Source organism: Podarcis tiliguerta (genome assembly GCF_965153285.1).
Source record: "Podarcis tiliguerta genome assembly, chromosome: 1".
NCBI lineage: Eukaryota > Metazoa > Chordata > Lepidosauria > Squamata > Lacertidae > Podarcis > Podarcis tiliguerta.
The window spans coordinates 120248368-120262229 of record NC_139534.1 but is presented as its reverse complement, the minus strand read 5'-3'; the positions used below and the strand labels follow the sequence as shown (position 1 = coordinate 120262229).

The following is a 13862-nucleotide window of genomic DNA, read 5'->3' as shown; positions in this document are numbered from 1 at the left end:
TTCCTTAATTAGCATGAATGTGTCTATAGTTCACTCTGAAGATATTCTGAGGTCATTCAGTACAGTGATACTCCAGTTATGAACTTAATTCATTCCGGACGTCCGTTCTTAACCTGAAACTGTTATTAACTAGAGGCGTTCTTTCTCTAATGGGGCCTCCCGCTGCTGCCACGCCGCTGGCACACGATTTCCGTTCTCATCCTTGGGCAAAGTTCTCAACTCAAGGTAACTCTTCCAGGTTAGCAGAGTTTGTAACCTGAGGCGTTTGTAACTCGAGGTACCACTATAGTATCTATAATGCCGCACGGACAGCTCACATTGTCCTCTGTTGCTTATCTCTCACTTTATTTTCAAGTACTGTTGCAGTATTTTTTTTTAAGCATGCAGTTTGTTGAAGGTAGGCATGTTGGTTGCTTGGATGTAAACTGATGCAGTGACAGATCCAGGAAATCCTGATTCAGTTTTCAAGTTGGGTACAAAGAGAAAGGTTTTTTTTTCTTGGAAAGGAGACTCAGTTTAAAGGTGTATATCTTTTGTTCTGATTTAGTTTCCATGATACTTCCTCATAGCATACATTCTCTCATATGCTCTCATTTCACCCTTTCTGAAACCACAATAAAAGTTAAAATCTTCGTAGAATATCAATGAGCTCTCTATAAATTCTTTGAGGTTACAGCATCAACACTCAAATATTAATACCAGCTGAATGGTGAACTTCCATAATTTTGAGTACAAATGGTTCAATAAAGTATGGTACGTCACTGCAATGTCATAATTTACAGAAATGATATGACTTGGAAGACGGACAAAGTTGGGAACAATTTGAGAAACTTTGTTCTCCTTTTATTAATTAATTTAAAAGTATTTAAAGCCTTTTCTGTGTTGTCAGTACAGATCAGTAACACACACACAGACACCCTACTCACACTGAGTGTGGGTATGGAGAGGGAAAGTTAACATCTCTTCAGTGTGATAGGCTTGATTGAATTTGTACCGTATGTAGCTGTATCCAGGCCACTTAGTAACATTACAAATTTAACATTCTGTATCGCTCTGTGTAAACAGCATGGCATTTCCTAATTAGAATATAAGTGTGCATTTCTGATAGCCTCATTTCATTTGCAGAAACGATCAGAAGGTTAGTTTACTTTTCCTTATTAGGAAAGGGTTTTTTTTAAAAAAATACTTAGAACAAAATTGAGGGAGAACATAATGGATACTTATAAAATGGTGTGGTGTAGAAAGTAAAGAGGGATAAATCACCCAGTCTCATCATGCAGTAACATGTGATAAATTGAACCCAGATTTGAAATTCTAAGGTTCTTAAAATGAGCATTGAACTGAACATGCTTTTATTGTAACTTGAGTTGATGATGGTTGTACACACCAAAAGAAAGGGAGGATGCACATAATCCCATATCTTAGTCCCTTAAATCCTAATTTGGCTGTACTGTACTGTGAAACAGCCCATGGGTGTCTCCTGCTGAAGCTGATGGGAAAATGTGAAAAAAATGTCAGTATGCCACTGATTAACTACATGCTGGCAGTTAAGAGCAGGGGTTGGCTATCACTGTTGCATATTAAGTCTAGGAAAAATGCCTTGGAAAATGATTTCTGTCCTAAATCATGATTTGCCTATAGTTTGATCTTATACATGCAGCAGTTTGAAATGGCAGAATCTTCAGGTTGTAGAATGAACTGTGCTACATAAGGTAACATTTTAAATCTACTTCCGCATCTCTTCATTTTTCTCTCTCTCCCCCCCCCCCCCCAATAAGCTCATGAGGGGGAAATGTTTTAGCTCTGTTTCTGAGGAGTGAACTAGTTTTCTGTTTGCAGGGAGTCTTTCATGCCATGAAGTATTCGAAAACGTCTTCTGCTTGTACTCTGGAGTGGTGCAATTCATACCACCATTTCAGGAGCCTACCACCTCACTCTTCTATGCTGAATTAATTAGGATCTAGACTACATTAATTAGGAGGCAAGTTAGTGTCTGGAAAATACCACATGCGCAAGACTTCCAGGTTTGTGGGTCTGTGTGCAGAGCATGCCTTGCTGGGGAAGCAGCCAGACCCATTAAGACCTACCCAGCTATCTAATCTTGCATACTGTGGATGCTGCTGTTCCACATTCTTAAAAAAGAAAGCACACTAAAATATGATGTAAACAAGAGGCTTGGCCAGTGATCTGAAGTATTCCGAAGGGGTAACAGTAGAAATCAAAGCATAAAGCAGCATTCTGTTCTTTGATTGTTAAAGCAGAAAATATTTCCCCCTGAAATCTCTTGTAACTTTAGGTATTATCCCCAGTATTAATTAATTCCACGGCCTCAGTATCTGTTCAGCATTCTTATCAGCCTCCAGAGTCTTCTCTTACAGCAGTTTTCACAGTAAAAATCTTAATGTGTTCCTGCACTGGTTCCTAAAGTCTTGCATATGTAGCTCTGGCTTGACTGCAAAACTCATTTTAAAAGTTATTTGCAAAGACTGCTCTCTGTCTCAAGATAGGTTGCATGTTGCACTAGGTTATGATATTCCTGTGTACATTTAATTCAATAGGAATGACTGTGCACTGCATATGAACAGCCCCTGAATCTGTGACCAACCTCTGAGGCCCTTCTCTGTCTGTTTCCTCCACAAGAGCTGAGATGGGTAGCAAGGAGAGAAGAGACCTTTTCTATGGTGGCTTCCCGTTTGTGCAATGCTCTCCCCAGGGAGGCTTGCCTGACACCTTCATCACATATATTTAGGTGCCAGGAGATAACATTTCTATTCTCCCAAGCCTTTGACTAATTCAGCAATCTATGGCTTTTTAAACTGCATTTGTAGAAGGGGTGATTGTTTTGTTTGTTGTTATGCATTTTGTGTTTTTATACTGTAACCCTTCTGTGATCCTCGGATGAAGGGTGATATATAAGTTTATATAGTAGTCAACATTATCATCTGTGCAATTATATTGATTCCAGTAGTACCCTTCTGGCTCACAAGAGAGCCTGAACTTTTAAAATGGTGTTGCAATAATGTTTGGAGGCTCCACTAAGTTTTACCTCCATTCTAAAGCTTGAAGAACATGTTATCATACTTACTGTTTTCGGCTCAAAGGGGGTGGGGTTAATTTGCCCTAGGACACTAGGTGTTTAAAAACCCACTCAAAGCTATGTTACCAGTCATTGTAAGAAGAGTAATTTTTTTCTGACTGTGAACCAGACCACAGTGATCTGGTTCAGCTGTACTGCTAAGCCATGGCTTAGCATTAATGAGAATGAGTCACAGCAGCCTTTGGTTCCTGCGCTTTCCTCTGCTCTTCTTGTCTGTATGGGTTGCAGCAGCGGAATTGGTCTGTGGGGCCCTTTTCATTCACCTAAATAAATGTGACTATGTCTGAAAATATGAGGGGAGCGCAGAGTGAGTTAGTTAATAACGTGTGTTATCTTATCATGAGACTCCAGATCTTCTGGTGGGATGTTTTGTTTTGTTTGCAAAAAGGTGTCATACAAAGCTTTTATCAATTGGCTTACTGAGAAGGAAAATCTGCACGTAATATTCTACCTAGTCAAAGCATTTAATAGAGTCTGAGGAGTTTAAATTAAACAGTGAGATAGATAAATTAAAATTATGAGCCTTAGAAATAAATGGCATGCACAGAGTACATCTGCCTCTCCAATAAGATATCTGTTTGTATTTAAGAAGATGAGTCCACAGCAGTAACTTCATTTTGAAGTATAAATACATTGGATTTTATCCCTTGCCGGTCCAGCTTAGAGGAGACCCATGACTAATTTAGGCTCATCAATTTCAGTGGGTCTGTTCTGAGTTGGACTAGCACTGGCTACAACCACATATGATATATGGAATCACTGCTGACATCAGGTGATTGGCAGGTCGGCAACCCCACCCATCTGTCAAATTTGACCTGACGGGTAGGGTGATACTGATCTAGCAAGCTAGAAAAGGTTCCCCACCCCTGCTGTAGGCTATTAGGCCTGGGAGAGAAATATGCTCAGGCTGCAACAGTTGCTGGATCCTAGCATCTTCCTGTAATTTCTTAGTTGTCTGTATTGCAAATTTCTTGCCAAGTGCCATTGTGGTAAAAACAATGGGCTGTACTTAATGCATATGTTCAGTTGTCATAATAGTGGTGCTATTATTGCTTTTGAATTGAGAACTTTGACAAGACACTCAGAGAATGCTAGACCTGTTGGCTAAGCTGCTGACTTCTGTGCTACACCCAGGGATAGCTATTGCCTTATTTTTGACACTTAGCACCTTATTTTTGTGTGTTTGTCTGAGGGAGTGAATGTATGCGTATTGGAACATACACTATCTGTAATAGGGGAAAAGGCACAACTTGAAATGTTCTAAGTATATGCTTCATTCTATATTTTATGTGACTGATGTAATGCTTTAAGGCAATTTTTCTGGACGCTGATTTGACTAGTCTTTGTACAACACTGATCTGCAGCTAGTTTTTGTGAGAGATTAAAAGATAGTAGGTCAGGCTTGTTTCCCCCACTCCTCATGAACTCAACAAATTTCATTCCTAGAGCTCTCTGTTAGCAATCACTTCCTTAATACATCCTGCAGACAACTGGGGTGGGGGGTGGGGGCAAAGTGTTACTCCTCAGAGGTCTGGATTTGGCCCTGCAGCCTCTGTTGCTATTTCTAATGCAAGGTAACATTAGAAACAAAAATGCTGATTGAAACTGGCTAGTGTTAGCTTGTAAAGAGCTGCATGACTGGTTACTTGTATCAGGTAAAGAAGATGTTCAGGTGGGGAACTTTTGTAAATTAGTGATAACATGCCATAGGTTAATAATACCTGTATAGGTGAGATGGCATTCCAGTAACCTTTGTGGGATTACTTGCAAGGTTGGGCTATTATATAGACCTTAATTTGTGATTTTCTCTTTATTTTCAACAGCGAAACCATTTACTCAGCTGGTGAAAGAAATGCAGCTTCATCGAGATGACTTTGAAATCATAAAAGTAATTGGGAGAGGTGCATTTGGTGAGGTAAGATGCCATTGGAGCTCAGTTTTAGATACATTGTCTATTGTAAGTTTTTGGTAAATAAACTGCATGCTTTACTTTCAAACTGTTTCTCTTTTAACTATTTTTAGTTCATTGGACTAAGTGAACTCCAAACCACAAAAGCTTATGGCACAATAAAATAGCTTGGTTTTAAGGTGCTTCAGGAATCTTTATTGTATTTGCTAAATTAAACCAATTCCCCCACCCTTTTAGAATATTTAACTCTATAGCTGTCATAGCCTAGGGGTGAACAGTTCATACATATAGGACTGAATCCAGTTGAGTCCTTCATTTTGTGGAAGGGCTTTTGATCCAATGGAGGCCTCCACTAATGGAAGAGGAGAAAATACAGTTTTCACTGATTTTCCTTGCAACCCTAAAAATCCGCTCCAGAGAGTTGAAAGACAGCATGTGCAAGAAGAATGAGAAATTGGCAAAAAATTCCCTCCCTCCCACTTGTTGATCAAAGATGCTTCCATGACACTATTGGGTAGAACCCATAATGTGTTGGAATTCCGGCTAGCCTAGCATGAGGCAAAAAGTTTGTAGTGGCAAGTGATCTGAATTGTAAAAGTGCACAGGAAAAAATGTTAGCTTTTATTGACGGGGATATAGTGTGAAAAATGTAGAGAATTATTTGTTAATTAATTTCTATTGAGGCATGATTTTGGAAATCGCATCTAAATATAGTAGCTAAATTAGCAAAGTGATGATAAAGAGACATAATGCATAATGTTTAGTCTTGAAGATAGCATTCTGTTAAATCCAAGGGAATGTATGCTTCCATGATAAATGGGAGTGGAATAAATGTTTTAAGAGCCTTCTCAGTCATATACAATACTGTGAGATTTATTTTGGTAAAAGGGCTATCTCGGTGTCTGGGCAAGTACTTCTGCCTTCTCAGACAGCACTTAACTAATTGTACTGGATCCCGGGAGAATGTTGCATGCTGAAAAGAGTTCAGGGTGTTCTTTGGATTCATCAGCAGAATCTGGCTGCAACTGCATAATCCCTTTAGGTTCTTCCTATACTTGTGTATGTGAACTGGGAGTTCTCATTTCCTACCCCCTTCCCAATAGCAACTCATTACAATGCACCAGAAGCTGGTTTTGAAGGTTGCTGAAGCTACCACTTGCTAGGGAAGCATGCGGAGCTGCTTCTGAACTAACAAGGGCATTGCTCGTGCAACAGGATCTCTTGCATTGGTATTATATTTCCATGGGAGATTTAATCATTGACCTGCCTCAGCATCCTTGATTTCTGGAAACACAAGCTGAACGGAAAGAGAATTGAAAATTGTATATCAGTGGTATTTCCAGTCCTAGACCCAAAGGCTGGACCAAAGTCCAGCCTTTGGTTAGTAGCATTTGTTTATTGCATGGTATTGGTTCCCTGTCAAATCAGGTCTTTAATTTATAAAGGGACATTTCCAGTCCTCAGGAACACTTAGGAGGCTGCCTTATACTGAATCAGACTCATTAGTCCATCCAGCTCAGTCCTGTCTTTACTGATTGGTTCTTCAGGGTTTCAGACAGGGACCCCTTCCTCCCCAACCTGGAGAGGCAGGGGATTGAACCTGAGGCTCCCTGCATGCAAGACAGATGCTCTATCACTGAGCTACACTTCGACGCTTCTAGTGGTTTGTAGGAGAGACCATTATACTCTTCAGAGTACACTTTGCGTCAGTAGTCTAGGAATTTTATTTTTTGATTCCCTCTATAGCATTTTGCAAACTTAGAACAGATTATCTAACCTGCAGTGGCACTGTTCTAAATAAGCAATTACTATGTCTTTTAATTCAGACCATTACACTGTATTTTTGTTAGGTAAAAAGTTTACATGATCCTCAGAATGGGAAGCTCAAGCCTTTGTTTAGAAACCATTGATTACAGCACTATTGAATTAATAAAAATGGCATTTTGGGTTGTGGAATGATGTTGCTTAATATAGTGTGGCTAAGCAGCTTTCATGTTCTCGCATCCCAACAGTCATATTTGCTGTGATGATGATACTGATTTTGCTTTGGTGTTCTCCATATCAAAGTGCAAAGGACAGGTGCATGTCTTGTAAATATGTAGGACTGTTAAAGGCCCAGGTGCATGCTCATTGCATGTTTAGGAAAAGGTATAGGTAATGAAGCTTTGGCTTCTGATTGGTCAATAAGGGGAATGGTCTCTTTCTGTCATGTGGATGAAGAGTGGCTGTGTTTACCTAACTTTAGGTGCTATAGTGTTTTAGAATGGGCCCCTCTAGGTCATCTGTAGAAGGTGACATGTGTGGTGCTATGTTCTGGAAAAGAGACTAGATAAAGGAGAAAATATTAAGAAGAGACCACAGTTACCTATACTATCAAGATATTTTATTTCTGCTTACAATTGCATGGTCTATTTTTATAATTCAGTATGTAGAATGTGTCCTAGAAAGAGAGGATATGCTTCAAATTCATTTAAATAGGAACCCATCAATGAAGCAATCGGTCAGTTTTTTGCTCCTGATGTTGCTGTCTGTTCTAATTTGGTGGAGTTCCTGTATTCTATTTTAGAGCTTTACCAGCTCTTGGCTTGTATATGGTGTATGTGTTTGTCTCTCATATAGCATTTGCAACAGAATATGTTCTTTTTCTCCTTGTGTTTTCTCTCAGTGGCTTCCGATTTGGGGAAAGGAACAGAGAAAAACATCCTGTTATTCTACATTTCTGTTGTTTCCATTAATTAATTGAGTGATTACCTATTTTATTATTATTGATGATAAGATTTTTAAAATAGCAGAACATTTAGTTTTGATTTACCTTCCCTAACCCAGGGCGGGGGGGGGGGGGACAGTCCTCCAGCTGATCCCTCTCCTTGATTGGAAGAGGTTTTGCATTGTAACTCTGCACTTAAGTTCTGTCCACAAACCCAGGAAGACGGGTTTTCTTGCTGTACTTTAATCTTTAATCTGGAAAGCTGTCTTAACATCTATAATCCATGGAATCTTAAATAGTTTTAGTTTATTAGAAATTTATTCAGCCTGAGAAGTATTTTAAGGATTCCTCCAAATATAGTACATACAAGTTAGATATATTCTGAAATGCAGTAGAACAGTAAAGCATGTTTGTGAAAATGCTCAGACCAGTTTTAGATTGTGCAAGTGCTAGTTTACATTATATAGCTTTCTTAATTAAATAACCTTGTTCAAAAAGGCTGAAAATTAATATGTATTAATATGATAAGCATTTAATGAAAAGGTTAGTGCACCCATGTTGGCTTTTTCAGTTGCTAATGTCACACACCCCCAAGAAATATTTCAGAACAATTCTTTATATAAATAAGCCACTGAAGCTAATTTTAGGTTTATTGGTGTTCATGGTAAAGGCAAACAAATTCATTATATTAAAACAAAGAATCATGCAGCAGCTCAAATACATAAGGTGGAATTCAGTGTAACAAAGGTCATTCCATCAATGCAAACATTTCTGCTTGCCTGACAGAACAATTTCCTCCTTCATCTCTCTACACACTATTCTGGGGCAGTGTTCAAAATTAGCAGGGCACCAGGTGCACTTTGCTCCTAAAGATTTTCCATTTGTGAGCCCCTCAAAAAGTCTGGGTGCCATTTTTTTTTTTTTTTTGCGTTTGGCTGACACTCAAGGATTAATGAAATGTATGTGCTTTGAAGCCTTGAAGTATATGTTAAGGATAGATAATATGTTAAGGAGTTTAACAATAAAGAGTAGAGTGTTTTGAAAAGTATGGTACCAGTATTTTTATTGTAAACACCAAATTAAACATGTATTAACAATTTAGGCTACAAATATGACAGTAAAATGTATCACTTTTGTGAATTGCATATTAATCCATGCTTACTAAAATAATAAATAAAAAGTCCCCCCCCCCCCCCGGCTACTAGGCATTCTGTTTTGGTGCCCACCACCCAGGTCCCAGAAGCCATTTGGCTCCTACCTTTTCTACTCCAGTTTCTAACACTGTTCTGGGGGTTCTCCTGACCCTCCAGAGTAGATTTGGGGGGAGTTGTGGCGGGAAGCAACATTGCAATAGCAGAATTCCTTGAGCTGGCTTCTACTGATAGTTGAATCTGGTCCCTGTTTTATGCCATAAGAAAATGTTAAGTGTTTCAACGCTCAAAAATTCGTTGCAGCAAAAACAACAAACAGAACTACCCCCTCTTGTCACCTGTGTTAAACAATACAGCCTGATCTTCACATTAAAGCACAATGTTCAATTTACACCTAGTATTTGGGCTTGCTCCCATAAGTTCTAAACATTATTTTCTGGTACAGAGAGGATTTGGGTTTTTGGTTGTGTGATGCAGCCATGGCTCCACTTCCTTAAAAGCCACAGCTGCTTTGTATTGATAAGTCCGTTGTGTCACACAAAATGGACAGGGACATAGAGGGAAAAATGACTTCAAATCTATCTTTTCCCTATAGAATAAAGAGCAGAATGGTTCTTCCCTCCCCAAAAGAACTCTTATATATTTTGTGAGCAAATAAGGACACTTAGTAGCTGTTGTTTGCACATTTTAGTCTAGACAGTGAATTTTATTCAAAGTACAGGCAGCAGCTTGGGTGTCAGTTTAAATGATTAATGACATGCTTATGTGAAAAATACTATATTTTTCAAAATATCAAGCAGCAGATTGGATTGAACAGGGAATCATATAAAGGGATAGCTGCCTGTATAGGTTATTTATCACTTCTGCAACAATACATTCCATGCCTAATATGAGCAAAAATCCAAGAGTTCAGTATAGCTAATCATTATTCCATTTTCTCAGTATGAAGACAGATTTAAAAATGCTTTTGTGTTTTCTGGATTGCTTTTTAGTGGCCAGAAAACTGATAATGAACCATGCAGATCATGCCTTAAGTGCCCAATCACAGTGCAAAGGTGTAGTTCTTTCATGAATGAGATACTGATGAAAATTCTTCATGTAATCTAAGCAGTAATGACTGCCTGATCTAGTGCCCAGATTTAGACAGTGGCTATGGAAGATGTACTGCTACATTTGCTGTTGCTGCTGAAACAGGCATAGGGCATCCATCAATTTCTGTTTTGTTTTAACCTCTTGGGTCCTAAAACCTTATTGTGCATAACCCCTTATCCCAACCCCTTACAGTAACTTCTTCTCTTGTCTTCCTATGTTGGAATTGTGTGTGTTCGAGGAGGGATATAATTCCACGCTCCTCAATTGGTTTATAGGCAATAATCTTAATACAAAGGAGTTACTCCTCATTCAGCTAGATTAATGCCACCTAACAAAGTATATGAGCTGTCTGGGGACAACTCACAAATTTGGGGGTTAGAGTTTGTATAACAGCTAGGTCATAGGACTGAATTAAGAATATACTACTGACCCACCGCATGCACTAGTGCAAGCTAGTCAATACAGCACGCTCAGTTACAGGCAGCCCCTGTTTACACAGGAGTTATGCATACGGCGGTGAAATCATGTATAATTGAAACCGTAGAAAAAGCCTGCAAGCACCCTATCCCACCCCTTTAGTGATGTTTCATTGACACCGTTATGACGTTTCTGAGTTCAGCATGATGCATGTATACATGTTCGCACACAAATGAACGTATGTAAACGGGCTGCCTGTATAACATGATAGTATAACAGGAGCAAAAGTTTAAAAAATGTAAAATAGAGAAACATTGAGACATTGAGGCTTAATTCTTGGCCTTTCTGGATGATATGTAGACCCATTTCAATCTGGCTTCAAGTCTGGCTTTGGAAAAGAGACAGCTTTGATGACCTGCTCCAGAAACCAGACAGCTGGGAGTGTGCCTTTCTTGATTTTGTTGGCTGTTAGTGCCTGTCATTGATTATGGCATCCTTCTGCATAGCCTGGCTGGGCTGGAACTTAACAACACTGTTTTATGGTGCTTCCATTCTTTTCCGGAGAGGCTGTTCCAGAAAGTAGTGCTGGCGAACTTCTACTCATTCCCTTGGCCTGAGGGAATCTCTATGGGATTCTTATGTCTTCCATGTTGTTTAATATCTATAGTGAACTGCTGGAAGAGTTTGCATGAAGATTTGGAATTGGGTTCCGCCATGCAGGCCAGACGGAGGTGCTCCTCAGTATTTTGGTGCTCCAGAGGAGTCCATGGGGTCCAACAGGGCAGCCTGGTTGCTTCAGCACCACAGAGAGCTCTGATGGAGCAAATCGCTCCAATGAGGACTAGAGGTCACCTATGATTGTTTGGGCCTCTGCCTCCAGTTTTCCTCTCCTGTGGTTTTTGTTTTGTTTTTTAATCGGGGGGGGGGGGGTACTCAAGGGCACGCAGTACTGGCATCCCCCCCCCCGCGTAAAAAGTGAACACTTAACTTTTACAACTTCATGGTGAGTAGCAGCACCTATTTTTCTAGAGAAAAAAAAGCACTGCACCCTACTAGTTGAAAAACTTCAGATGCAAAGGTCCCTGCTCTGGTTCTATGGACTCTGGTCATATAGAATCCACACCAGCAGCCTTGAACTAAACATCCTTTGGTTCAGAGGGTCTCCAATCACCACTGTTGGTCTCAAAAACAGAGTTGAGTTCCTAAGTCCAGTGATCTCCTGATTTGGTATCCTGGACTCTAGAATAATGGCATTCTAGTCAGTAGATTTACAATGTTATGTGGGGCAGGAAGCCAGGGTATAAACATTTGAATGAATAAATTTTCAAGGCTAGGGAGGGATAAAGGAATATAGTTGGAAACTTCTAACTAGCTTTTTTATTATGAATTGTGGTATTTGGATTCCAATGCATTTTGTTGTTTTCTATTGGCACACACAGTTGTGGCTTCTGTGTTTTAGAACTTAGCTCTGCAACCATGAAACCTAGATTTTAAAAAAGAAAACAGCCGTATACCAGATAAGCAGTTGGTATTAGAAATTTCATAGAATAAGCAGCTCTGCTTATAATTGTATGTCAGCAGTAGTGAAAAGCTAAACTAATCCTACTTTCTACTGCTCTTTAGAACCTGCTGGTGCTTGCTTCACTGATTTCTAGAAAACGTGCACTTGTCAAGGTTCCAAGACTCATTACAGTGTTGTAATGAGTCTCCCACTTAGCTGCCCAGATTTTAAGATAGTGTGTGTGTTCTCTCCCAAAATTAACTTCGTTTAGTAGAAGTGATGAGACTAGCCTAGGAAATAACATCATTGGGGGAGGGCTGTAGCTAGAGGCAGAGCTACCTGAGTAGTAGAACATCTGTCTTGCATGCAGAAGGTCCCACATTCAATCCTCAGCATCTCCTGGTAGGCCTGGGGAGAGACTTCCTGTCTGAAATCCCAGAGGGCCACTGCCAGTTAGTGTAGATAATACTGAGCTAGATGGACCAGTAGGTCTGAGGCAAATTCCTATCAATGATACATTAGCTGTAGCCAAAGGGTTCCGCCCACCCCACCCACCAATGTGTCTCTAAAATGCATTTCATTGAAGAGCAGTCTCTTCTCTTTTTGTGACAGAACATCCACAGTTGTTTCTATTGAGCTATGGAATTTAGGGAACTTCCACATTTCAGGTCAAATTTATTTGGCCTTCTAACCCAAAGTAGTCTCTTGCATCACTTGCTTCCTGGTGCCTTTTAAGTAAAGCTGTTAGAGATGAGTGAAACATCCTTTAAGTCCTGAGTTAGTAACTAACTTTTAATTGGAATCATATTTTGAATAAAGCAAGAGATGGAGAGCCAGCAATGTGGACTTTGCTGTGCAATCCAAAACAAAGGCAAAGAATTATTGAATCCCTTCTTTATCAGCATTAGCTGTGACCAGAAAGGCTGACCAAAAGGCTGACCATTCCTTCTAAGACAAAGGCAAAGGAATCCTAGAAAGAAAGCAACATAAAACATGTTTCCTTGCATCCAAGGTCTATGCTTAGAGCCAGATTTGAATCCGTGGGTCATAACTTGCTTTTCTCTTAACCTTTTGTCTGCTTTGCTCATTTTAGAGGGGTGCGTGTGATCACTTTTATTATAATTGAATTAATCCAGAATAACTTCTTTGCGGTTGTGCTCAAGTCAATAGTGTTAAAGAAAATTCTCAAGTACAATTTGCAAACATGGAGCTGAAGCTGGAAAAATCTTGGGCATTTAAGAATTGTATGCTGCCCTAGGATCTAGGAGTTTCCAGTGCTTTGCCAATCTGACACGTGCTGAAGAATGGGGACAGGTTCATAATCTCTATGGCTCTTTCAGCCACCTAAACTGTGTATGATAGAGTGATAAAGGTTGCAGATCCGTATTAGGAGTGTGCACCCTAAGCTTGGACAGATGTTTTCTATTGGTCTTGCAGTAAAATCATGTTGCTACTAAATACTCACATATAGGTCATTATGTGCATATCTTTCAAATACTTGTTTAATTTGGCCCCCTTCAAACTGGTGTCTAATTTGTTTCCTTCTAGGGTACTAGCTCTTGTTTTATGTGTGGTTACTCTGCATAAACATCTTATTGACTAGAGGAGCAGTGTGAAATTTCCAACTAATTAGGTCCGGCAGGCTTCCCCATTTGGCCCCAAGGGAATTTTGGCTAAGCCATGCCCTCCTGCCTTACACCTGAAGTCATATATAACATCAGGAGTGGTGCAGGTAAAGGTGCAGCTGAGCCAGAAGGAGGTGTGCAGGTACCTGCAAAACCTTATGCAAATTGCTGTGTACCAGGCTTCACAAGCTACAATAACCAGGTGGTTTCTTAAGATCTAATGAGCAGCTAATCGTCAGTGCTTTGTGAATTATGCCTTTGCCAGTGTGGTTTGATTTCAAACCGTGCATGTAGAAACAGGCCACTTGTCAATATCAGGTGCTTTACAGCTGGCCCACAAAGGGTGGTGGAAATAATTACCTG

General features: G+C 39.8%; 1 protein-coding gene across 9 annotated transcripts in view; it reads left to right on the top strand.

The window, feature by feature from the left end:
* CDC42BPB (CDC42 binding protein kinase beta) overlaps positions 1-13862 on the top strand; it is a 92811-nt gene that overhangs the window by 19509 nt on the left and 59440 nt on the right. For all 9 annotated transcript variants that reach the window (XR_014509500.1, XM_083433349.1, XM_083433354.1 and 6 more), the window contains exon 2: positions 4921-5012. Coding sequence is in view for 8 of the 9 variants with exons in the window: in XM_083433349.1 (XP_083289475.1) it covers positions 4921-5012 (92 nt within the window). In the remaining variant the exon portion in view is untranslated. The remainder of the gene's footprint in view (positions 1-4920; positions 5013-13862) is intronic.